The sequence below is a fragment of the Penicillium waksmanii genome (genome assembly GCF_028829765.1).
Source record: "Penicillium waksmanii strain IBT 27052 chromosome Unknown utg000009l:1.0-4314994.0:1.0-4318279.0, whole genome shotgun sequence".
Taxonomy (NCBI): domain Eukaryota; kingdom Fungi; phylum Ascomycota; class Eurotiomycetes; order Eurotiales; family Aspergillaceae; genus Penicillium; species Penicillium waksmanii.
The window spans coordinates 2,451,538-2,474,522 of NW_026643255.1; the positions used below are offsets into that span (position 1 = coordinate 2,451,538).

Genomic DNA, 22,985 nt, shown 5'->3' on the forward strand with positions numbered 1-22,985 from the left:
TATGGCAGCTTCAGCTCGTTTTTCCTGTCCAAGATGCGAGAGAAAGAACTTTCGCAGTTTGAATGACGTCAAAACCCACTTCATAATGAAATTTCACCCTTTGATATGTCCCATATGTCAAAGAGCCTTTAAAGATGAGCTGGGGGTTATACAGCATTATCAAAACTCCAAGTGCACTTCAACAAACACACCAAACAATGCCCAACAGATACCCCCATCCAATTTGCCCTCGGTATACGTCCAAACAGAATTTTCTGAGGAAGTAGCAAGGCCTTTTGGACATATCATAGAGATTCCAGATGAACATGTTTCATCCAGTTCCCTGGCTTCTGTACCATCAATGGCTTTCGAAGAGAGCCCAGCTCTAGGTACTTGGCCTAAAACCTAATAACCGGTTGGTTCAAGGCTTACATTCAATGCAACAGATTCTTTACCAGGCGTGGGAATTGGAGTCCCTGGTCTCCCAGTCGTTCTGGACCCTTTGGAGCAAAGTCTTATTTTGAGATATTTGCGTTCCAAGTGCCATTCATGGCATCGTCTTCGGGCCGAAAGATACATCCTCGGACCTGGGACCATAAGAAATAAGCAACGAACATCCAAGGGTTCGATTCAGACCTATGAATTTCGAGGGGTACCTCATGTAGATCAACAAGCAACGGGGCTCTGTCAGGCTATCTCTATTGACTGTGAGATGGTCGGAGTGGGAAATGGCCGTCAAGCACTCGCTTTTCTCAGCGCTGTTGACTTTTTAACAGGGAAAATTCTTATAAGTCGCTATGTTGTACCATCAGAGAAAGTGGTTGACTGGAGGTCAAAGGTCAGTGGAATAACAGAAGATACCATTACCAGTGCCATCCACTCTGGTGCAGCATTTCAAAGCTGGCGAGAGGCGCGCGATAAATTATGGGAGTTCATGGACAACTCGACTATATTAGTTGGCCAGTCTCTGAACTATGATCTCGAAGTCCTAGGCATATGCCATGCGAAGATTGTTGACACTGCCATTTTGACTGCCGAGACTGTCTTCCCTTCCATTATCCCCACCAAGCCGTTACCTCGCATGTGGAGCTTGAAGAGTCTTGCGAAGGATTTCTTGAGCTTGGATATACAGAACAGCAATTGTGGGCATAGTGCTTTAGAAGACGCATATGCAGCACGAGATATCGCCATCTGGTGTATCAGAAATCCAGAGGAACTGAAATTGTGGGCAGAAAGAGTTCGACGTCGGGATGAAGAGTCTAAGCTCAGAAAAAGCCTACAAAGGCATCACAAGGGAAAATCCAAGAGCAAAGTGATTGTCTCCCAGTCTACTCAACATTGGGAAGATGGTGCTAAACATGACGATTATTCCGATAATCTCCTATGGTTTGATCTTGCAGATGATCTTGAATGGTCAGAGGGATATGATCCTTGGTCCGATTTATTTGGGATAAGATTTGTTGTATTTATGGATTATACAAGCCCTGATGCCCTTGCTACTGAATAACTTTCGTTTTTTTTTCTTTTTGAATGCTTCTGTTAGCGTCGTTTATTCATATATTGCGGACTCATTATCGGTCTTCATGCCAAATACTTTGTTAGTTTCCAATTTGGTTATTTTTCACAAAACACAGTACGGTGTTAAAATATACTGGAGTGATCAAACATAATATTCTGGCACTGATTGAGAAGAAATCACAATCCATTTGGCAGAAGCAAGCCATAGGCATGTAACTTGAAAGGAGACTATTTTTCTAGCACTTTGTCAAGGAGATTCTTCACAACGTAATATCACTATAACGAGACATCTAGTCTATCCCGACTCTTTCTATGTTTCTATATTCATCCTATTAAGTTACTACTCCCCTTTAATACTTTTTTATTCCATGTGATATAACATCCTATCTTTCTATATTAACATACTATACTCTTAAGTCCCTACTCAAGTAGAAAAAATAAAAATAATCTTATGTCGTTATAGAGAAGTAGATTGATATAAATATGTTCTGACATCTTTTATTGGAACCTAGTAAGGAAAGGTGCTTGAATAGAACTTGGATAATACGGATTCAAGTCAGACTTGAGAAGGAATTGGCTATGAAATCATTTCACTTCAATACGAGACTGACGGCGAACGAATCATCTGGTCATCAATAGGATCCGCAAAACCTTGTACAGGGAGATCGTATTTCAATGTTCTCTCTGTAGAGGTTGAGGAAAAGCAAGGCTGAGGGCTGGGGTCTTGTGCTGTCCCAAGAAAGACACGAAGCACGGAGAGTAACCTCTGAAAGCAATCTTGGGTCTTTGAAGTTTCTTCAAGAATCAGTCTTGTTGCTAGATGAAGTTAACGAAGGCGAGAGGCCCAAAACCTTTAAGCACTTTCTAAAAAAATGATCTTCACCATGAAGAGACAATAGCTGAATTCGAAGACTTAAACTGCTTTCTTGAGTATTGGCGGTGAATACCGCCGCAATCTACTCATTGTGATCTATTTCAGGTACTGTGCGAACTATGAATTCATGCGCCTTCTATTGCGTGGTCCAGCTGTTACTAAGGAAACGCTTAGAATCATTCGCTCTCAGTGCCCTATCTGCAAGCTAGCGCTTCCGAAACAGTTAGCGCTAGGTCGTAAAATTGATTTTAGAGCTGATCTGGATCCAGAATAGTCATAGCCTGCTAACGCCCTAATAGTTAAGTGCCGTTCATTCTCGAGTGCCCAAGTATGCACCGCAGAGCCGAAAGGGTTAAGTTACTAGTCCAGGCATGAATCAATCCAGAAATTCATGCTTAGATCTTTGAACAGATAACGGGAAATGCTCGAATTATTCCTCTTTCCCCAGCCACCAATCACTCCAGGAAAAGAAGGCCGGGTATCAGATGCCAAATTTCTCCGAGATTGCCGCTTTTTCAGAACCCAGAGCGCTTTCCATCACGAAAGGACAGGCCATTCTAGACACAATAGTTCATTGGCTAATCAAATCAGGCGCATGACCTCGTTCGCTTTTGCGACAGGGGCATGTATGCGGCTAGGCTGCTAGCTCGTGGGGGCCAAATGGACTCAAGGGGATGGCACAGCTTCAACATTTCTCTTTTCATTGAAGGTAACCCATAGCTTCTGCACAATATTCTGGATCGGTAGTTTACATATGATAAAAACTAAACCGAGTTGATCAAGGTCCAATACGAGGAACCACTTTGGCGTTTGCAGGCGCCGCGAGTGTAGTTGAAAGGCAGCGCTAACAAATGGAGCCCGCAAAACCCGCAGCACGAAGCGTTACACTGCCCCACCGCAGGTCCATTCCAGAGTAGGGGCCAATAGCCCATCCCGGAGGCATATGGATTAATTTAAATAGACACCGGCATTCGCTTTTCGCTGTGGACTCGAACCATCCTCTCACACGGCAGGAACCGCGATATGGAAGTCCCACCTTCAGACACCCACTTCTCGTTAAGCCTACAATCTGAAGTGGTATTGACCCCCTCATCTTCATCTCGAGGCAATCATCAAGGGGATTCTACGCTCAATCCGGAAACTCCGAGATCGATTCCTCTTTTCCGAAGCTTGAGCCTCAAAGATTCCCCAGGCTCGATGCTTTCACATCAAGCTCAGTCATCAAACTCGTGGCTAAGCCCTGGTAGCTCGCCTGCGACTTATGCCCAGCAGCATAATGCTTCCCCAAGTCCGAGTCCAAGACCTGCGCCAGCACCTTCATCTTATGGTGGCCGACAAGCTGAGAGAAGTAGCTCGATCTTTTCTAATTCAGCCCGAGAAATCCCGCGAATCCCAGGTGCTTTTCCTGAGTCGAGTATCGGTGGGGAAACTCGCCCTTCTGGAAGACTTGCAGCAGAAAGTGAGGAAGAATTAGACAGTGATCAATGTAGTGACATTGAAGAAATTCCCGACACCGGAACTAGCGATCTCCGTGAAGAGGAACTTCCTCTTGCCCCGGTTTATAAAAGTCGACTTCAGGATGGCCTGAAGGATGTGAAACGCGAATTGGGTATTCTTGCCGACATGATAGGAATTTCTCCATTGAGCGAAAAGCATACTTCAGATCTTCACGCTTTACATAGGGAAATAAAGAAAATGAGCACGTTCAAGTACCCAGAAACTCGGACTGTAGGTTTTATAGGCGACTCTGGTGTTGGTATGGCATTCCAATATCCCTCCAAGTCATTTTTTTATTCTGATTCTCGACCAGGAAAAAGTTCTTTGATAAACTCGTTGCTTGACAAGCAGAGCCTTTCACGCTCAGTATGTGTCGTTTCATTACTTAATTGTCTAGTCAAAGATGCGTTTATGTTAACAAATATATACAGAGTAGCGGAGGCACAGCTTGTACCTGCGTGGTGACTGAATTTCGACATGTTGATGAAGATCACACCGGACCGTTTACAATTGAAGCACAGTTTATGACCTCGGAAGAAATGAAAGAGCTAATGAACGAGCTTCTTACAATGTTCCGTCAATTTCATGTCAACCGATTCTTCCGAGACCTGCAATCACAAGAGGAACAGCAAAAGTGTCGAAGTGAGGCTGTGAGGGCCTGGGAAACTTTTGAATCTTTGTTCAACAACCAAGCGGCATTGACAATGGAGTACCTTTACCAGGACTATGACGGGGCTCATTCAGCTATTCTCGCGCAGTTGGAACGGTGGGCCTCTGCTGACCTAGCATTGCGACCAGGTGGACTCGATGCGTCAAAGTATTCTGCAATAGCAGGTGATATTGAGGAGTGTAGAGACATTCTCGATATGCTAACCGCTAGCAACATTGGCAATGGCAAACCTGCAATTTGGCCATTCATCAAGCTTATCAGGTTAGTGAAGCTCTTCTTAGAAAAAACTCCTTTGCTGATAATCTCCCAGGGTATATCTCAAGTCACCGATTCTGAAGAACGGCCTGGTCCTCGCTGATCTACCCGGTATGCTTCAAGGATTTCATCGCTGTACTCAATATAGTCAGGCTTGAGACTAACTGTAGACTAGGCTTCAGTGATCTGAACTTCGCCAGAGTTCGAGCTACCGAGCGGTATCTTTCACATAGCTGTGATGAAGTGTTCGTTGTGGCGGACATTGCCCGCGCTTGTACAAACGCATCAGTTCAAGACATTTTGCGAAGATGTAAACCAAATCAGCCAAAAAGGATCATCTGCACGAAATCGGAGGTATAGGTACTAGTCGTTTATTCGGAGAGGTAGTTACTGATCTCTCTTCTTAGGACATTTCACCTGAAGAGTCTGCTCGTGGTGATAGTTCGCATGCTCTTCGAATAAAACAGATGAATAAAGAAATCCAGGCTATCCGAAAAAAGGTTGAATCAACCGAGTCCAAGGCACGAAAAGCATCATCATCCGCAAGACGATCGGAACTGGCAGTTCAATCATTGACGCTACGGTGAATCCTTAGTCTCAAGATACGGCAATCCCATTCGCTGACTTTGTACTAGTGATAAGGAAACGGAGTTGAATTTGAAGTAAGCTACTCAAATTTTAAGCTTGATCTATGTCGAGATACTAAATAATTGGCCAGTTTGACAAAATTCCTCATTACTCAGCGAAACTCCTTGATATCGCAAAGTCTCATCAAAAGACACCCCGATGTCAAAGTATTTTGTGTTAGTAACACACTCTACTCCGAGTACCGCTTTAGCGGAAAGAGTGACGAAGAGGCATACGTTGATCTTGCGGGTATTCGGGAGCTGCGCCGGTACTGTCACTTAGTACCCGCTGAGGCTCTCATGCACTCAGCATTCGTATTCTTGAATATCCAAGTACCAACACAGCTGGCCTCTCTGCGTCAGTGGACTTTGTCCGGAACAGATTTGGTGACGGGTGGAAACGCCGCTAGGCTTCGAGAAATTTTGGAAAATGCTCGGAATGGATTGAACCAGGTATATATTTGACTTAGATGGACCCGTTAGGCCATGAGCAGCGTCTTGAGAGATACGGAGTTTCTGATAGCCAATAGGAGCTCATTTCCAACCAGGGATTGGCTCATCGAGCGCGCGTGGGCTTGACCGGTCTATTTGAGGAACATATTACCAACATGATTCGTGAGTTTCTTTAAGCCAATATATTCGAATCCTGGTCTTATAAAACTTCAGGGCAGTATCAAACTCGCTGGACGGTCGCAAGTATTGAGATCAGCCGGGAATGGGCAGGAGTGGGTTTCTTCAAACCATTTTCTGACTGTACTATTCGGTTCTAACATCGCTTACAGCTGGCCTGGTCAACCTATGCTGCTTTTTGTCGAAAATTTGGCGATCACGTAACAAAAGCTGTACCTGAGGGTCGCTGTTGGAATGACGAGTTACTCCAGCCGGCAAGAGACCAGCTAGTTCTCAATTGGGAGATTTTGAGGAATTGGCTGCATATTCAAGAAGGAAAAATGGCGAGAGATGCTCACAAGATATTTGATAAATGGAGAGGGGAAATTGGAGGTGAGTCACTCCTTTTGGGAAAAGAAGCTTCGTCACCCATGTGCTGCAATGGTGGCATGCTCACTTCATGGCTTTCTGTAGCGCATATTCATCTTGCACCATGCGCCCTCGAAAATCTTCGCCGAATCATGGAATTGAGAAGAAGTTGCATCCACGAACATGTTTTGAATTCTTTGCAGAAGATGACGCAAATATCAGAGTACAGATCTCCGTGTAAGTATCATCGAAATACTGTGCTAACTCGTTCATTAGAAACACCGAGCGAGACATGGCTCATGGTCATGCCAGCTCTTACATTTCAGGGCTGATGCAACCTGCTTATACCCAGATAAACCTAGAAGGAGGTGAGTCAAATTGACATTTCTACTCCGGGCTGAATTTCGAACTAACTTATTGATTAATCTATACAGGGCCAGGAAGTGACAAGCGCCGGAAGAGAATCATGAATGACCACCTGACGCATTCAAGGCTCTTTGCCAAGTTTTCGAATGTAGCTGGCAGAGAATACATAGGGGCCCTGAATGACTGTTTTGATGATCTGCAGAGAAGATTGACCGAGGAGGTAGAGAGTATGGCGAGAGATTTCAATGTGGTGGTTGCAGCCGAAGGCCAACTTTCAGAGGCAGAAGAGGCACCCGCAGTGGTAGATGCCCTCAGATCCCGATTTGAGGGCACAGAGGCGATTCTGGAAAGGGCCCAGATGATCGTGCAAGAACTCAATCGGGAGACCATCTACGATGTTGTCTAAATCGCATTTTCTATGTGCTCTTTATATTCCAATCCCAATCTCTGGCTAGAAACTAAAATTTTCACCAAGCCAAATATCGTGTTATCTGATCAATAACGAAGTATTCTAATCAAGCACTTCGAATTGACGAGTTGTGCGGTATTTTCCTATCTTCGTGCCACTTTGAGTCGCGCTTCTGCGCCTCCCTCGCGGTCAGACTTTTGACTGTGTCCGTAAGAAAGTAGACAAGACCAGACCAAACAGTGGTACTAGTAACTATGACAATATATCTAGTTTGTATAGCGTCAGTGACAACTAGGTTCAGAAGATGGAAATGTGTAGGTGTGGGTGTTTGCAATGGCATTATAAAGTACGGCAGGTCTAGCCGAGGGCCACGTTATCCATTCACGGCGCTCGGGGTGTTCAGGGAAAGGGCTGAACAGATCGTAGAGTAAAGCAGCAAGGATACTAACACCAAAGAAGTAAAAAGTAAAAAAAGGGCAAACAAAAATATACAACAGATATTGTATAGTGGTGGTCACCTAGCGCCCACGAGTCTGTCCTAGGCGGCCCGCCGCCCTAGCGGGGCGCCCTTCAGCCCTTCACCTGAAGGGCCGGAACTGATATTCAAAAGTCGCCTTTGTGTATTCCAGCAGGAAAAGATTTGACGAGACTCTAGAGCGCAGACGAGGGATAAAATGTATAGTTTCGCTTTTCTTCACCAGGCTCTCTTCACCTGGTTGCTGCTATTAATTCTTTACTTGGTTGACTCTTCGCTACTCTCTACTATAGGAAACAAAAACAGTAAGTATCTCTTGATCGATATTGACAGTATCAATAAGAAGATAGCCTGTGTGGTACTACCGCGGATAGAAAGAGACTACAAGAAGGCCTTAAATCTATTTGATATATAAGGTATCCGTTTCTTAGTAGCTCTGTTTCTGGCTAATAACTCAGTTTTATTAAGTTATACCCTAAATCTTAAAATCCGCTAAACCTTTAAATAAGTAAAGGGTTTTTGCTCTAGATAGCCCTGAACAAACACGGTTGTATTAAAGAGAAACCTATTTTAGAGACGCTACAGAGGTTCCGTTAAGACTTCTAGACAGGAATACGGAAATTTAGTGATTTTATCTTTACTACAGAGTATTCTACTATACATAAAAAGTTACTTATTAATATGCTCTTTCTTATCAGTTAAAAGGGTTTCTATAGTCGCTTCGCGCGAACTTTGCTTTAGTTAATCCTTAACTTCGATACTAGGAGACTATAACTATTCTGGTTCTATACTAGCTTTAGTCTGACCTACACTAGGAGTAGTGATATTTTTACCACGAATAGGACCCGTTTTAATACCAGGACTAGGGTAAAGAGAAGAGTCCACGCTAGTAGTGCGGGGCTCTTCTTGCTCAGAAACAGGGGTTTAACGAGTGGAGGGGGCCATCTTCAATCTGATGTAGCCAAAGAAGAAGAATCAGAATTATAATAGGTATTGACTAAGGTTGAGGCTAGCACCTGTGGCTAGGCAAGATAATAGATAGGAGGGGAATAAAAGATAGATTCAATCAATACTATAATAGTAACAGTGACTAATTCTTAAAGAAACTTAAGGCTTGCTGTTGATAGTACGCTTCCTTCCTCATTTCACGTTCTTGGTTTTCTCTGTACTGAATTTCAGGTGTTCATGGCCCAGAATTCCTTCAGATGAAGGCTCGACGTTGCGCTGTTCCGAACCTGCCGTTAACAACCTCCGATGTCCCACCACAACACTTGAACCGACCAGGGCGTTATGCATACGATAATTTGTTCCAATTGTTGTCTTTCAGCCAGACAATTGAGGTCAAACATTTCCGTTGCTTCACTATACTAGATACGCAGGTATGGCAGCAATCTGGACTTGAGACATGTGCCGAAATCCAGAAAGTACGTGACGACGAGCCCATATCACGGCTCAACCGCTTAACTACCTTCACTGGTTCTCATATCATTCAGGCTAAATACTACTTCAACACCTCCCCTTACACTGCGACGAAGTCCCTCCCCGTGTACGAAGACCTCCCACCACGCCTAAGAAACGCCTTTATCCAGTTCCGACAACCCCGCGAATTCAACAGCAGCCATGAATATACAAAGCTTTCTGGTTCTAAGAGAGAGAGAGAAAGCATCACGTCTCTGGGCAGGTCAAGGGAGCCTTTCCTGGTTTCGCTTAGCTTTCTTGGGACGCGTTGCCGCCGCGGCCGCAGGCTCACCACGTGACATAAGGGGTCCAGCTTGGATCTTCGCCTAAGATATGTCGCAATTAAGGTTACAAAAATAAACAAGCGGGTTTCTGCAGGATCCTATTAATACCTCATGGAAGAACGCCATAGGTGGGCGTGAAGGGCTATGATTAAGAAGTGGAGATGGACTAGGAGCCGATAGGGGTTCTCCTTAAAGGAACAGGAACTCAGAACGGACCCGAACAGCTTACAATGCCCTCTATAGCAGAATCTCGACATTGAGTGCATCAATGACCGGCTTAGCTTCCAGGACTTTCGGACTCTACATGGCAGACCATACCCCGGCCCTGCCGTCAAGGTCAGCAACCTCTGAGTCAGTGGTCATTCATATAGAGACGACAAACCTAAGTAGAACCTAGCATGTCGGGCTTTCGTGGCGCGATGGCCTACCAATTGGCAAAGCGGCATAGCTGTGGAAGGAATTAAAATTCGGCGCTACCAATACGTCTTATGCAAATTCACATTCAAGAGCAGTGATCGCCTTGTTCGTTCTTTTTGACTAGCCAGTACAGTGGCTGGTGTCAGAGATATTAAACACAGAGGTACCGAGAAGACCGGTATCTTTCTTGCTTACCTTACCACTTTGCCCAATAAAAGAAAGCCCAAAGCAAAAATCAGGGCTAAAATTGTTCATGACCTAAGGAGGCACATCAGTCATCAGCCCAGGCAATGATCTCCATCTAAAAAATGTATTCTTTGACTCCCAAGCATAGCCCAAAACAATTCCAAAGCGACCAAGACTGACTATTACTCAATTAATTCCGCGAGGAATCAAACCCTTATCCTCAAAGTTCAATATGATCATCCGCTGGTCATCAGCCTCAGATTAAGGTTCTCGGCTTCTGTGCTTGTGGCAAAAAGATTCCAGCCCGACCGAGAAGATAATCTAAAAGGGCCTCCACACTTGATACTTCAGTTGTTTTCTAGACATACTTTGAGATATCTCTCTCAATGATCTTAGTAATCTCTTTTTCCTCAATAAGAAATTTGTTCAAATGGATTCAGATGCGTTTAACTTACGCACGCCCAAGTTGATTGATTGTTAAACCTGAAACTTTGAATCAAATCTAGACAGCTCCATTTTTGATCATTTGGTAATCGAACCACTTCAGCAACATTTGCCACCGGTCGAATCCATCGGTCACTTCCTGAAGAAAGGAATGAATGAAGATCACCGAGTGGCTTAGGACGTCATATTTATTTCTCATTTATGAATGACATCACGCCTCGCGAAAAGACATCATCGCGATTGGACACGGGGTACTGTGAAGTTACTGGTATTTGGACAGCGTCAAATAGAATGATTTTTCTTCATTTGGTGGTTTTGACGATTCCAAGGTTCCAAGATCTACTGACATCATTTTTTCGTTGACAAGTGGACCTCACTATCACTGTATAGAAAAGATAATCTCATTAAATCTTTTTGAAAATTACCACTATGCAGTGTAACTGAGCTTTGAATGATTTTCCTGGCTTGAAATACTTCGAATTATCCAGAAGAAAGGTCCTACCTCGAAATCCTACGGGCATCTAGTCGTCAAGGCAACTTCTCGTTACAAGATGTTCAATATCACGAACCACGATGTCGATTGTGGAGGAGCTAAGACCACTATCACAGGTATGATTATATTTATCCACTTTCAGTCGCTAAAGGAGAAATGGAACCTGAACAAGCTAATTGATATCCAGATGATGGACGGCTGAATATTAAGGTTGAGAAGCCCGAAATGATGACTATTTCACCTCATTGGCGGCGTCCAGCTTACAAGATACGCGATACGGAAACAAAGATTCAAGAATGCCACGCGCTGCCTTCGCTCAGCATAGTGATCCAAGTTGTTGGGTCTCGTGGAGACATACAGCCTTTTGTTGCCCTTGGACTTGCTCTTGCCCGAGCAGGACACCGCATTCGAATCGCAACTCATGGCACATTCAAGGAATTTGTCGAGACTCACGGCTTGGAATTTTTTAATATTGGAGGCGATCCAAAAAGGCTCATGGCGTATATGGTAAAGAACCCTGGGTTAATGCCCAGCATGAACAGCCTTCGTAGTGGAGATATTCAACAAAATCGAGCAGATATAAGAGAAATCCTTGATGGTTGCTGGCGAGCGTGCTTTCAGAGTACAGACGAGGACTCGAAGCCTTTCTTTGCCAATGCGATTATCGCCAATCCGCCTTCATTTGCACATATACACTGTGCAGAGAAGTTAGGCGTACCTTTGCATATCATGTTCACGTAAGGGATGCGTCGTTATTTTAAATGGATTTGGAAATGCTAATAAAAAGCAGGATGCCTTGGTCGCCCACCCATTCTTTCCCTCATCCATTGGCAAACTTACATGCATCTTCTTCAAAAGGAAGCGTGATGAATTACCTATCATACATGTTCGTTGAAATACTCACGTGGGAGGGATTGGGAGACGTAATCAACTCCTTCAGATGCAAAACGCTGGGACTCAAGCCTCTGGACAGATCTTCTGGACCAACGATCTTATCTCAACTCCGTATACCGTACACCTACTGCTGGTGAGTAACGTTTTCATTCTACATAGTGATTTTCTCCTCACATTAGTACATTCTAGGTCGCCTACTCTAATAAGAAGACCTGAAGATTGGGCTGCGCACATATCCATTTTGGGTTTTTACTTTTTGCCCATGTCATCTCCATACACTCCCCCTCCTGAATTGGAGGAATTTCTCAATGGGCCACCACCGATATACATCGGATTTGGCTCCATAATTGTCGATGACCCCAAGAAACTTACTTTACTGTTGTTGGAAGCAGTAAAGCTGGCCGGGGTACGAGCCATTATCTCACAAGGATGGGGCGAATTGGGCAGTGAAGACTTGATGATTCCTCCCAACGTTCATTTTATAGGAAGTTGTCCACATGACTGGATTTTTCAAAAGATTTCTTGCGTGGTACACCACGGTGGCGCCGGTACAACGGCTGCAGCTATGGCTTGTGGAAAGCCTTCAATTATCGTCCCCTTCTTTGGTGATCAGCCTTTCTGGGGGGAGATGATCGCGAAAATAGGGGCAGGCCCCAAGCCTATTCCGTTCAAAAAGCTAACTGCGCCCGATCTCGCTGCGGCTATCGGCGCTGCCCTTGAGCCAGATATCAAGCAGAGAGCAAAAGAACTCGGGGAGCAAATTCGTACCGAGAGCGGCGTCGATGCTGGAGTCACTTCATTCCACCATCACCTTGAGCATTCTGATCTGAGTTGCAGAATCGTAAACTCGCTCCCAGCGGCTTGGAAAATTCGAGGAACAGACATTCAGATCGGCTCTAGTGGTGTGGCGCTTCTGGTTAACAGAGGTTTGCTTAGTACTGACAAAATTGAGCTGTATGTATATGATCAGTGGATATTATCATGGCTACCTAAGTTAACTATATTGTTTTAGACTTCGACCGCAAAAATATAATTTGAACATCGGGCCTCGAGACCCATTCTCGGGAATGGCTTTTGCTTTTATTGATTCAGCAGCAGAGATCGGCGGAAGTCTCAGCCACTTTGGTGCGTCAACTCAAGAGCTCTTCCGATCAATTTTTGAGAAGGGGTCTATACACTCGGGCAAGCGATCTGCATTTGCATCTAGCATGAAGGGAATCGGGAAAGCCTCCGTTAGTGTCGTTCGAGCTCCCATTGATGTTGCCTTCGCATTCACTCAAGGCTTGCACAATGCGCCGAAACTCTGGGGTGACCACTATGTAGAGTTGCCCGAGACTGTCGAGGGCATACCAACCGGGCTCACAGCAGCAAGCAAGGTAAATTACAATCTATAATCGCATTTCGGATATCTAATACCATCTAAGGAACTTGTATTTGGGGTCTACAATGGATTTTCCAGCCTAATACTCTTCCCTAGACAATGTGCCGCTCACCAGAACAAATTTGATATTCTCCCGGGGATAGGATTTGGAACCGTTTCTTGCATTACGAAAAGTTTATCTGGTAACTGATCCTTGAGATAGGAACCATAACTTTCATTTCCACTAATTTTGACAATATACAGGCTTGACTGCAATCATCACATATCCTCTGAAGGGGATTGATGTGGAACTTACTAGAGCTCTGTCTACGAGAAGGCTTACCGCTCTTGAGATAGAGCTTCTTAGCCAAGGCTCGAGAGATATGGCCCACATGGACGAAGAATATATTAAGCTAATCCTAGAGCAATGGGAGGTCATAACGAAGGGTGTCAGGAAAGGGAAGTTGAAGAAGAGGAGATATCATTGGCCTCAAATCGGGCGAGGGAATAAGCCAGTGAAATCAAACTAAGAACCTGTGGGGAATGGAGTGAACTGCATGTTATCGAAGTTTTATTCCTCACCTGAGCACATAAAGAAAACAACTATATACCTTTTTGGTGATCAATTAAGTAATGTTTGCGCACCGATCTCTACCCCCATGGAGGGTGCAATACATCCCAGGTGGGGCGTCTTGCTTAACTATAGGAGCAAAAAGGCACTAGTGAGTGTATATCAGCCGAAGAGTGCATCCCAGGGAAATCTATCAGTCGGACGACTCTTGAAGTTTCAGGAGTTCTAAATTAGCGATCACTATATACCCAGTTTAATTTGAAACTTGTCCGACAAGGATAAAGGTAGTTGCAGGGATACAAAATTTGGTTTATCTTTTTGATGGGGTACGCTTAGGCCTAGTGTACATAACTCCTACTAACTAGTTAACGTAATTCCCAGCCGTCCCGAACACCCCATCCGAAATCGCGTCTTTTTTCGTACACACCAACTCCAACTGCCTGTCATGCCACCAATTCGAACTGAATCCCAGCAGAAATTAGCCGGCCAAGAGGGCAAGATTTTAGGGTTTAAACCCTAAGTCGATACTTAAGGAGTACGAGTGTTAGATAAACATACTGTTACGCGTAGCTAACTGGTCACGGTGAGTGGTTAGATCGTTGGTTGACAACTTACCAGTTGTTCTCTGTGTCGTGGGTCGTGTGTGCTATCTATCACTTGTAATCCTTAAGTATCGACTCGCAATCGTACCGTTGCTATGCTAAGCCTTACACGGACTCGGATCCTGTTGAGTAACTACCAGCATGCCCCCCTTCACATGCTTCTCGCAAATTCGGGACACTAAACCATACCATGGCAAACAAGAAAAAGTAAAATCGGGTTTAGAATAGACTCTGGTCTCGGGCACATACTTAATATGTGCCCGAGACCAGAGTCTACTGCTGACTGTTTTCAAGGCCGATGATACATTGAAAAAGCGAGAAACAGTTCTCGGCGGAGGGAATATAGAATCAATTAAAACATTAAACGCTCAATCATCAGAATCGAGTTACCAACATCCAGTGGATGACCTTGGGAGAAGAACACAAGATCTATTTCACCTATTATAAAGTGTATACGTAGTATTTTGGACTTATACACTTGAGAAAGATAACTCGAAATAACTCTAAATTACCCAGAACGAAGTCAATATTTGATTTTTTGATTATTTTCATCTATCTCAAATAATTTTTTAACAATAGGGTAATCAAGCAAAAAAGGAATAACGAACCAAGCTCCTCCCCGTTCTCGTATTTTAGCTCTGCTTCCCTAGTAGATAGCATATCTTCAAGCTCTTTGTACTGCGATTCATCCAATATCCTTTTAGCCCGCTGCATTGCAAGACAAAAAGATACTCCTGTTCCTTTGCGCAATTTCTTAATAAGTATTTTTATCTCATGGTCCTTGCTCCTATTCATTTTTTTCTGTTCTTAAAGGAAGCTATTAGCCTACTCCTCTACAACAGTTGATTACTGTTACCGGCTTTTTTTTTCTATATCTGCTAGTCGCTTTAGTATAGCTAGAATCGTATCGTAAGTTCTTTTAGAATATTTCGAGAAGATTTCAACGGCTTCGACTTCAGTTGCTGCTTTATGTTCTTCAAGAAAAACCATTAGCTCCATTATGTATAATACTTGATAATACTTACTGGTTTCTTGTTTTACATTTTCTGGCCGCTTCAGTTGAGCAAGAAGTGTATCTTGAGTAGGTTTGGAAAGTTTCGAGAAAATTTTAACGGCCTTGTGCTCTTCTAGTAAGCTATTAGATCCCTCCTTATAATACTTAATAACTCTTACCGGAATCTTGGTCAGTATACTCTGGTCGCTTTGGTTGGACTAGAAGTATATGTTGAGTGCTTTTGGAAAGTTTTGATAACACCGATACATAATATTGAGTTACTTCATTTGTCTTGCTGAGCCAGATGGTTTGAGCTGAGGGAGCCATTTTGAAATCACCAGCGAGCTCTGTTCTTAAGGCAACCAATCTAGAGTAGATAGTCGTCCTACTTATATAACTTTCTAGGTCATAGTACAGAGCTTAATGATGGCTTCTTTAAGTATCTCTGTGGTCTCTCCACGCAAGACCAGGTAAGCACTTTATCAAAGGGTAAATTAGATATTGAAAGATGATGTATGCTTGATAGCTATCTGCGTGAGCAGATGGGTCAATCACCAGCAACAAAACCACTACACCCGCAGGGTGCTTGTAATAGACAATATGTAGCGAATGACCAATAAATGATATTAGAACATACGATGCTAAGGCATGGCAGCAACTAGGATCAGCGTAGCAGGTGACAGGCGTGCAGACTGATCAGACAGCAGGTTTCAAGAAACTGGAAGGTATGTATTCCTAGACTAGAACTGCACACGATACTAATCCTCCTCCGAATTAGACACCTTGTTACGAAGGCGGAATCCCCCACTACAATATGTGTTATTATTATCAACACAAACCGGGTCCTTATTCTTCAACAGACAGATTATCAATATCTTTAACTCCTTTTCAAGCTCCACCAAATCCGAATATATAATCATTTTTCCTTTCAGGGTAGCTAAAGTAGCAGCCTTCTACGAGCTTTTAGGAGCAGAAAGAACGCTGTCCCCGCCAGATATTCTTAACAGACTCTCAAAATGAAAAAGGAAAAGAAGAAGAAAGAAAAGAAAAGTCCTCTCCACACGATGAATATGAGAAGCTTCTTTAGCTTGAGCTGTTTAGAATTTAGAACAAAATTTATTAATACATCACAGCTAATTTGGTGGTCATGTACGTAATAAATTGACAGTGGTTGTATCGATCTAGTAACACATGAATGAGACAAAACTTTTCCATACTACAGACACGGTGAACCAAATGAGGGTTATAACATTTAACATCGCTTATTGCAACTGGCAGGTAAGTAATCAATGCAGAATCAGATGCTGGTAGAACCTGGCTTCTTTAATTTCAGGGAGGTAATGTATACAGAAAGCACTATACCTGGTAATTGAATTGAATATTCCCAAGGTGTGGTCCAGTAATCTTTCGTCTTGGCCGGAATATTTTGCTAGGGTCAAAGCACAATCTGTAGTATAATAGCTTCCAATTCTATTCAAATACCACTATATAGGCTGATTCTCCTGGAGAACCAACCCGTAGAATATGTATAAGACCCTCCTTACCGTGTTGATACACCTTTCCCTACCCAGTGAGCCTGTGAGCAAACATTCAGGGCGTGACAGATAATGAACTAGATAGAAAATACGACCCTCAAGTATGGAATAGTTGACGTAGTTCCTATCTATGCTTTGGAACCCTTGCTTCTGACTTTGTATAGAACTCAGGAGAGATTTAAGCCTTCTGTTTAGCTGGTCTCTGTGATACGAATAATCTGAAGTGAAATTTTGGATATCTTATATGATATTTCATTTAATTTGGTGTAAATTATACTTAATGTCCCAGAGTCCTCTATCTGAAACTTTACGATATTAAGATCATCTCCAGGCCCTTTCAAGAGATGAAAATCAAGAGATAAAAGCATCACGATTCTATTAGAGACGTTACGTTCTTCTTTTGGGTCGTCTAAAAAGAGATTTTGGATCACTCACCGCGCTATTACTGCCAATGCTGAGACAGATATACCACGATAAGCCCAGAGATATGAAAGCAATAATAACGCTTTTAAACCTGTAAGGGAACAGTTGATATTGAGATTATCTTTAGTCAGGTATTCCCATACAAGCAATTCAAATTCTATTAAAAGACCATTAAATATTCGGTTATACTCTTTGCCAGCCCGATACACAAACAACAGAATTATAAGAAGAAGAGTATTCCAGGACAGACTGAACAAAGTACGGTTATATTTAGATATTTACCATTCTTGCTCAAAGTCGTATTAATTAACAATACAGAAAATCTGAATAGGCTTAGCTTGTTATAAAATAACTTAGTTGTCAGAACCTACCGGAGAATTATAGCAGAAGAACAACGTCTTTAATTGTTCTATATCACCATCAGGTGGAAATATATATTGGATATAATTCCAGAGGCTCCAATACTCCTGATATTAAGCTGACATATCTGGCGCCAAATCCTCCAGTCCCTGATTTCCGACCTGCTGCTCCGAGATATAATTTCTATATCCTAAGTCCCAAGGCAAAGATTACTTTAGATTTGGGGCTCTAGAGTTATACTAAGCTTCGGCTCTTCGCTGGTTTCACTACGGCCAGATCTTATTGGTAACCTACGGCTGTCAATTTAGGCCCTTTGTCTGGCGTAAGATAATAGATCAAGCAACTTTTCACAATTCAGTCCTAGTCTCCTACAACGTTGACAAGGGGAGGTAACAGAGCACCTAACCCTTGAACTGCGACAATAAGAACAGAGTTCTCGAACTCTGACCATGCTTTGTACGGCTTTCTGGTATACACAAATAAGTACAGCGGGGCCAGACATCCCTTTATACCCTGCCACCAGTCAGGACTAGTCTCAATGATCTGCCTGGTCCCATATATGTGAAAAAGGCCTGTTCAGGAAAAGCTGAGTTCGTTGAATACACGATAACTAGTCTAAGGAAGTAAGAATAATAGGAGGTGAGACTTTTCGAAAGCCGAGTGAAGCAAAAAGCGAGCTAAGCTTAGATAGGAAGTAAGGCCTGTCCTCGAGTGTTACAATATAGACCCCTCCGTAACCGTATAGTCTAGGCACTGTCGGTCGTCGATAAGAATTGACACCCCTTAAATTACTTTTCCAATTAAATCCCGATAAAAATTCTACATTAATCTGGGGGAAAGGCATTCCTGCTTATGAAATTTGACAGAGCTTAGAGGCTGAGTCAAGTCTCAGCTCATAAAGGATTTTGAAAGCTCGTCTATATTATTGAGTTAATGTTACAGCCTGGATCAATCGTCGAACAGTAAATAACCATACCCTGTATCGGCAACGATAGAAATCTTGCTTTTCGCATAGTTTTCTAAGTCTAGTCTATAAGGAAGTTACATAATGGGGCTTCAGTTGAGTTCATTATTTACTGCGCTCAATTTCTTATTCAACGGAGAATTCGTCAGCAGACTATTCGAGTACAGCAATATAACTACCAAAGCCTTGTAGCTCAGCGCCGCGTAGGTATAGGGACTTAAGGAGGGGCTGTAGCTATACAGAGCGATTTTTAACGCGCGAGAATATGTATCCCTTAACTACAAAGACTATTATACATCCAGTATAAAACTGCAAAGTTAATGCTGCCTAAGTATCAAGGACTAAAACATCAGCTAATATATCGGTCAGACAAACTTCCCATCACATAGCCATTGACAAAGCACTCGACTCGAGGCTTTATACACAAGAATTCCATAACATCCACTTATATAAACGCTAACTCTCCAGATGTCAAAGTTTTCGCCATCGGGTTCGATACTCCTGACCTTTCCAATCACCCAACTTTCACAGAAAATATCCTGACCATAGCACCTTAGGTGGCCATCCGGACGTGGGAAGTATCTTTCTTCACCAAACATTTGAGCAAGACAAGTAAAGTCTTGATGACTTGGATCAGCAAAAAGGCCTTCTTGAAGATCCAATTTCATAGCATTTGAAATCAAACGTCCGTCTGTCGAGTTCTGTATATCTTGTAGTGAGATATTCCCTATAGCAATGAATATCTCGTATGCCAGAAATGAATAGTATTCCCCTTCCACCCAAAGATCAACACACTCCTGATCCAGTCCTCGTGGGATAGGGATAAACCTTCTGGTCTTATCGAATGTGATAATTAGAATAACTATTTGGCCTTACCGATATCAGAAATAAGATCAAGAAAATAGTAAGGTCAGAGTTATACCGAGACTGAGATTGATGGCCTGATGTATCAACATCGTAGACTCTTCGGACATATCATGATCAGAAAGTATGTCCGTAGTCTTTTTTTCATCGGCATTCATTAGGTCTGCCATAGTAAGTGAGAAATTATCGAAGGAAATTAAGTATCAAGTATCAAAAGTTGGAATGAGGGATCTTAAAAGCGTTCTCATCGCCATCTTCTACTAGCCCACTGATTCCTTATTCTTCTTTAGTTTAGACCATTATAAGTCACCCCCGCACAGACATAGTATACAACAGGGATATCAGAATAAAACAGCAACAATTGCTCTTTAGATATTTTCCCCCTCTTCACTAGGGTGCTTATAGATAAACAAATACAGCATATCGGACCAGATATCTACAATAATATCCGAGTCACAAGCGAAATATACTTCGGAGGAACTCTATCTCGCACAAAGCTACAAAGATTCTACGGCCATAATCAAACAGTGTAAGAGTGCTACCCTATATTTCTAGCTGTATTTCTAGCAGGATCACAAGCCTCATTTCATAGCATCCAATCCACGCATGATACTTTATTGCAATTGCTAGCCAGGTGAGTAGACACCCTTCTATAAAGAGATATTCCGAATTGATCACACGAGCCCACACAGCATTATAAAATCACATACGATCTAGATGCTCATGGAACAAAACTGAAGATACTTCAAAAATGGTCATATACACCCAATACCGGGTTTGTTTCTTTATGGGCCTCGATACCATATCTAATCTTAAGCGCCCTTGTGATAGAATCTTAATAGCTAATAGAATTCCTGTTCGTCTTGTCCAAGGACAACGCGACTGCAAAAGAGTTAGTCGATTGCTTAGTATCTCGATTTATGAAAACTCACCGGATTAGCTTTGGAAAAAGACGAAGATCAAATGGGTCCGTTTTTTTAGGCTTCCTCCTGGCTGTGATTGTTCTTGTTTGTCTCATTGGCAGATAGTATGGAAAAGGAATGATCAACGGCAAATAATACTTCTGACGGGTAATTAAGGAGTTGTTGATTCGATAAAATAGCTTTAAAGCCTGGGAATCTATGAGATATACGCTCTTCATATAGCTACCTCAGCCCAGACGACTATTTTCGGCACATTGCCCGCTTATTTTTGGTATATGCTTCAAATGCGTCGTCATAACCATCCATATCTTCACATTTTTCCTGGTCCATCCATCTTGTTCCAAGTTACATCATATTCTCTTTTCTAAGCTCAACATATACTTGGTGTTAGTAAAGCGAACTCTTGGAGTACTTAATCCGCAAGATCCTAGAAACATGCCACTTAACAGGGCTATCCGAGGTCCAGCCCTCATATAGCTCTGATATATTGTAGCTATTATTGTTTAGCTTGTTCAAAGCATCGGGATATGTCATAGTCGCTCGGTTCCCGACTGAAGCCTGTAATGCAGGATTATGAGTCAATAGATTCACGTCTTTGGAGTCCTAGAAACGGTCAGCTTTATCCTTTCAAGATATGGTAGGACCTACTTGTGGCGAGCCAAAGCAACTATTTAAAATCTCGAATTTGCAGAAACACTTCAAGAAATAAAACATGGCCGAGACTGGATCGTAATTCAGGTATATAGGAAGGTAGGCAGGCTGTGCTGGGTGTAATTTATATGACAGTCCTTAAGGACATGCCTGTTTATTATAATTGTTTATGATGACCTTGAATAAATTACGAAAATAGACAAATAAGTCTCTTTACGTACTCAGTCTTTCAATAGCTGACCTTTTGGAGGATTCCGTCATAAAGAGATAATTTGACTCCGTACGGTAATCCATACGGCCAAAAATTCACAGATACAACTTTCTCTTCCTTGCTAACACTAGTCCACCTTAGGTAACCTCTCATACTTAGCCATCTGCCGGCTTCTTCTCACAGGTCACAGTTTTAGGGCACTTGTATCGATTTAAGTTATCACAGCATTGGATGAATTGAATGGTAGGTAGAAGATGTCCCGAATCAACCAGAAACTGTAAAGCACGCCCAATACCCATAACGAGGCTATCAGTCGGTATGTCGAAGAGCGCCAGGTCATGCGGCGGATCAAGCGTCGGTCATTGGGACCTTGGATAACACCTTGATGCTGGGTCGAGCGGTAGTTGGGGTATGTTTTGAGCATATTGATAACAAAGAGAGAAGACAGGCTATTTTATTTAATAAACTAGGTAAGATATTAACAGAGGTTTAAATTACAAGAAGAATATAGAAAAGTAATATAGTTTTATCACTCAAAAACCTATATTTATAAAGATAGAGGATAGAGATAGTCAGACAATTTTCTTTAAGCTATATATAGATTCTAACTTTACAATAGACTTTTTTATTAGTATTACCTAGACAAAATTTCTCTCTAATTTAATACAGCAGAGAAAATTAAATTATAATCTGTCTCCCAACCACTTCTGTTAAGTCAAAAATATCAACCTGAATACAAACATTAAAGCTTCTGTGTATCTAGTTTTCTACGTCAATAACGTAATATATATCTTAAGATCTAAGGCTGAGATAATAGGTAATAAGTAACTGAATCAGCTCTTGATTCTGGTAAAGGTACGTAAAAAATCGGATCTTTTAGTCTTGGTAGCCTAGCTCATAAAGAATATTAGCGTTATTGTCCTTCGTAGCACTATATATAATTTCGCTTTGAAGAAGTGAACAGGTCTTTAGTATGGCGATAATATAAGGGTCCTGAGCCAAAGGAATTGTAGGGTTCAGCTCTCTTTATAGCCTCTTAAAGGGCCGCGAACAACCCTGGTAAAGGAAGGAAAGAGGTTCAAAGTATCAGGGAAATACTTTTTCTCTTACCGCTATTCTTATATTTTCTGCCTGGGCAGACGCTAAGGCCATGAGCTCAGTAATACAACAAGTAATAAATATATATTACGCACCTCTTCGCTGGATAATTTATCTCAACTATAGTGTTTTTTATTGGCTTGGATAATCTAGTCTTCTCATTGCTTGCTGTTCTCTCAATTTGAGATTAAGTAATCCAGCCTTCCGTACCCTAATCAAAATAACTGAGTATAACTGAGCGGAAGCTAATAAATTGTTCACTACCAGAACTGGAGAGATTATCTATGTCTACTAGAATAAAGTATAGTAGACTTCTGATTATTAAGGCCACAGAATATACTATACTAGGTGAAGTACTTCTCAGGGTATATAAGTAAGTAGTTGATTATAGATAGCTACAACCAAATATAGTTTAGATAAAGCCTTATTTCCTAGTAAAAAGCAATCCCTGAATCCTATTGCTCTTTAGTTGTCTCTTCTTAACGACTAAAAAACTCTTTCAATTCCGTTCTAAGTCACACTATACTCTGTGTTCAACGTTTTCTTGTTCCTGCTGGGCTTGTTTCGCTCTCTTGATTTTTCTCTGTTCAGTCTTCTCTTGTTCCC

General features: G+C 42.3%; 6 protein-coding genes across 6 annotated transcripts; 5 read left to right on the forward strand and 1 right to left on the reverse strand.

Annotated features, from left to right (window-relative positions):
- Positions 1 to 691: 691 nt before the first annotated feature.
- On the forward strand, positions 692 to 1,486 carry N7481_011263 (3'-5' exonuclease; the record flags this gene model as incomplete). The annotated part of the gene is made up of 1 exon (XM_057270482.1): positions 692 to 1,486. The coding sequence occupies one exon, from the start codon at positions 692 to 694 to the stop codon at positions 1,484 to 1,486; it is 795 nt and encodes a 264-aa protein (XP_057117656.1).
- Positions 1,487 to 3,394: 1,908 nt separating this feature from the next.
- N7481_011264 (uncharacterized protein) lies at positions 3,395 to 7,169 on the forward strand (the record flags this gene model as incomplete). Its single annotated transcript, XM_057270483.1, has 14 exons — positions 3,395 to 4,127; positions 4,182 to 4,234; positions 4,300 to 4,799; positions 4,849 to 4,904; positions 4,969 to 5,147; positions 5,201 to 5,376; positions 5,429 to 5,455; positions 5,512 to 5,872; positions 5,950 to 6,034; positions 6,086 to 6,144; positions 6,202 to 6,421; positions 6,503 to 6,620; positions 6,674 to 6,765; positions 6,832 to 7,169. 14 exons carry the CDS (start codon positions 3,395 to 3,397, stop codon positions 7,167 to 7,169), a joined length of 2,997 nt encoding a protein of 998 aa, XP_057117657.1.
- A 3,818-nt stretch (positions 7,170 to 10,987) lies between these two features.
- N7481_011265 (uncharacterized protein) lies at positions 10,988 to 11,670 on the forward strand (the record flags this gene model as incomplete). Its single annotated transcript, XM_057270484.1, has 2 exons — positions 10,988 to 11,045; positions 11,117 to 11,670. The coding sequence occupies 2 exons, from the start codon at positions 10,988 to 10,990 to the stop codon at positions 11,668 to 11,670; spliced, it is 612 nt and encodes a 203-aa protein (XP_057117658.1).
- Positions 11,671 to 11,720: 50 nt separating this feature from the next.
- N7481_011266 (glycosyltransferase) lies at positions 11,721 to 12,835 on the forward strand (the record flags this gene model as incomplete). The annotated part of the gene is made up of 2 exons (XM_057270485.1): positions 11,721 to 11,956; positions 12,013 to 12,835. 2 exons carry the CDS (start codon positions 11,721 to 11,723, stop codon positions 12,833 to 12,835), a joined length of 1,059 nt encoding a protein of 352 aa, XP_057117659.1.
- A 55-nt stretch (positions 12,836 to 12,890) lies between these two features.
- Positions 12,891 to 13,394, forward strand: N7481_011267 (uncharacterized protein; the record flags this gene model as incomplete). Its single annotated transcript, XM_057270486.1, has 2 exons — positions 12,891 to 13,199; positions 13,248 to 13,394. 2 exons carry the CDS (start codon positions 12,891 to 12,893, stop codon positions 13,392 to 13,394), a joined length of 456 nt encoding a protein of 151 aa, XP_057117660.1.
- An 8,098-nt stretch (positions 13,395 to 21,492) lies between these two features.
- On the reverse strand, positions 21,493 to 21,705 carry N7481_011268 (uncharacterized protein; the record flags this gene model as incomplete). Its single annotated transcript, XM_057270487.1, has 1 exon — positions 21,493 to 21,705. The coding sequence occupies one exon, from the start codon at positions 21,703 to 21,705 to the stop codon at positions 21,493 to 21,495; it is 213 nt and encodes a 70-aa protein (XP_057117661.1).
- Between the last annotated feature and the right edge of the window lie 1,280 nt (positions 21,706 to 22,985).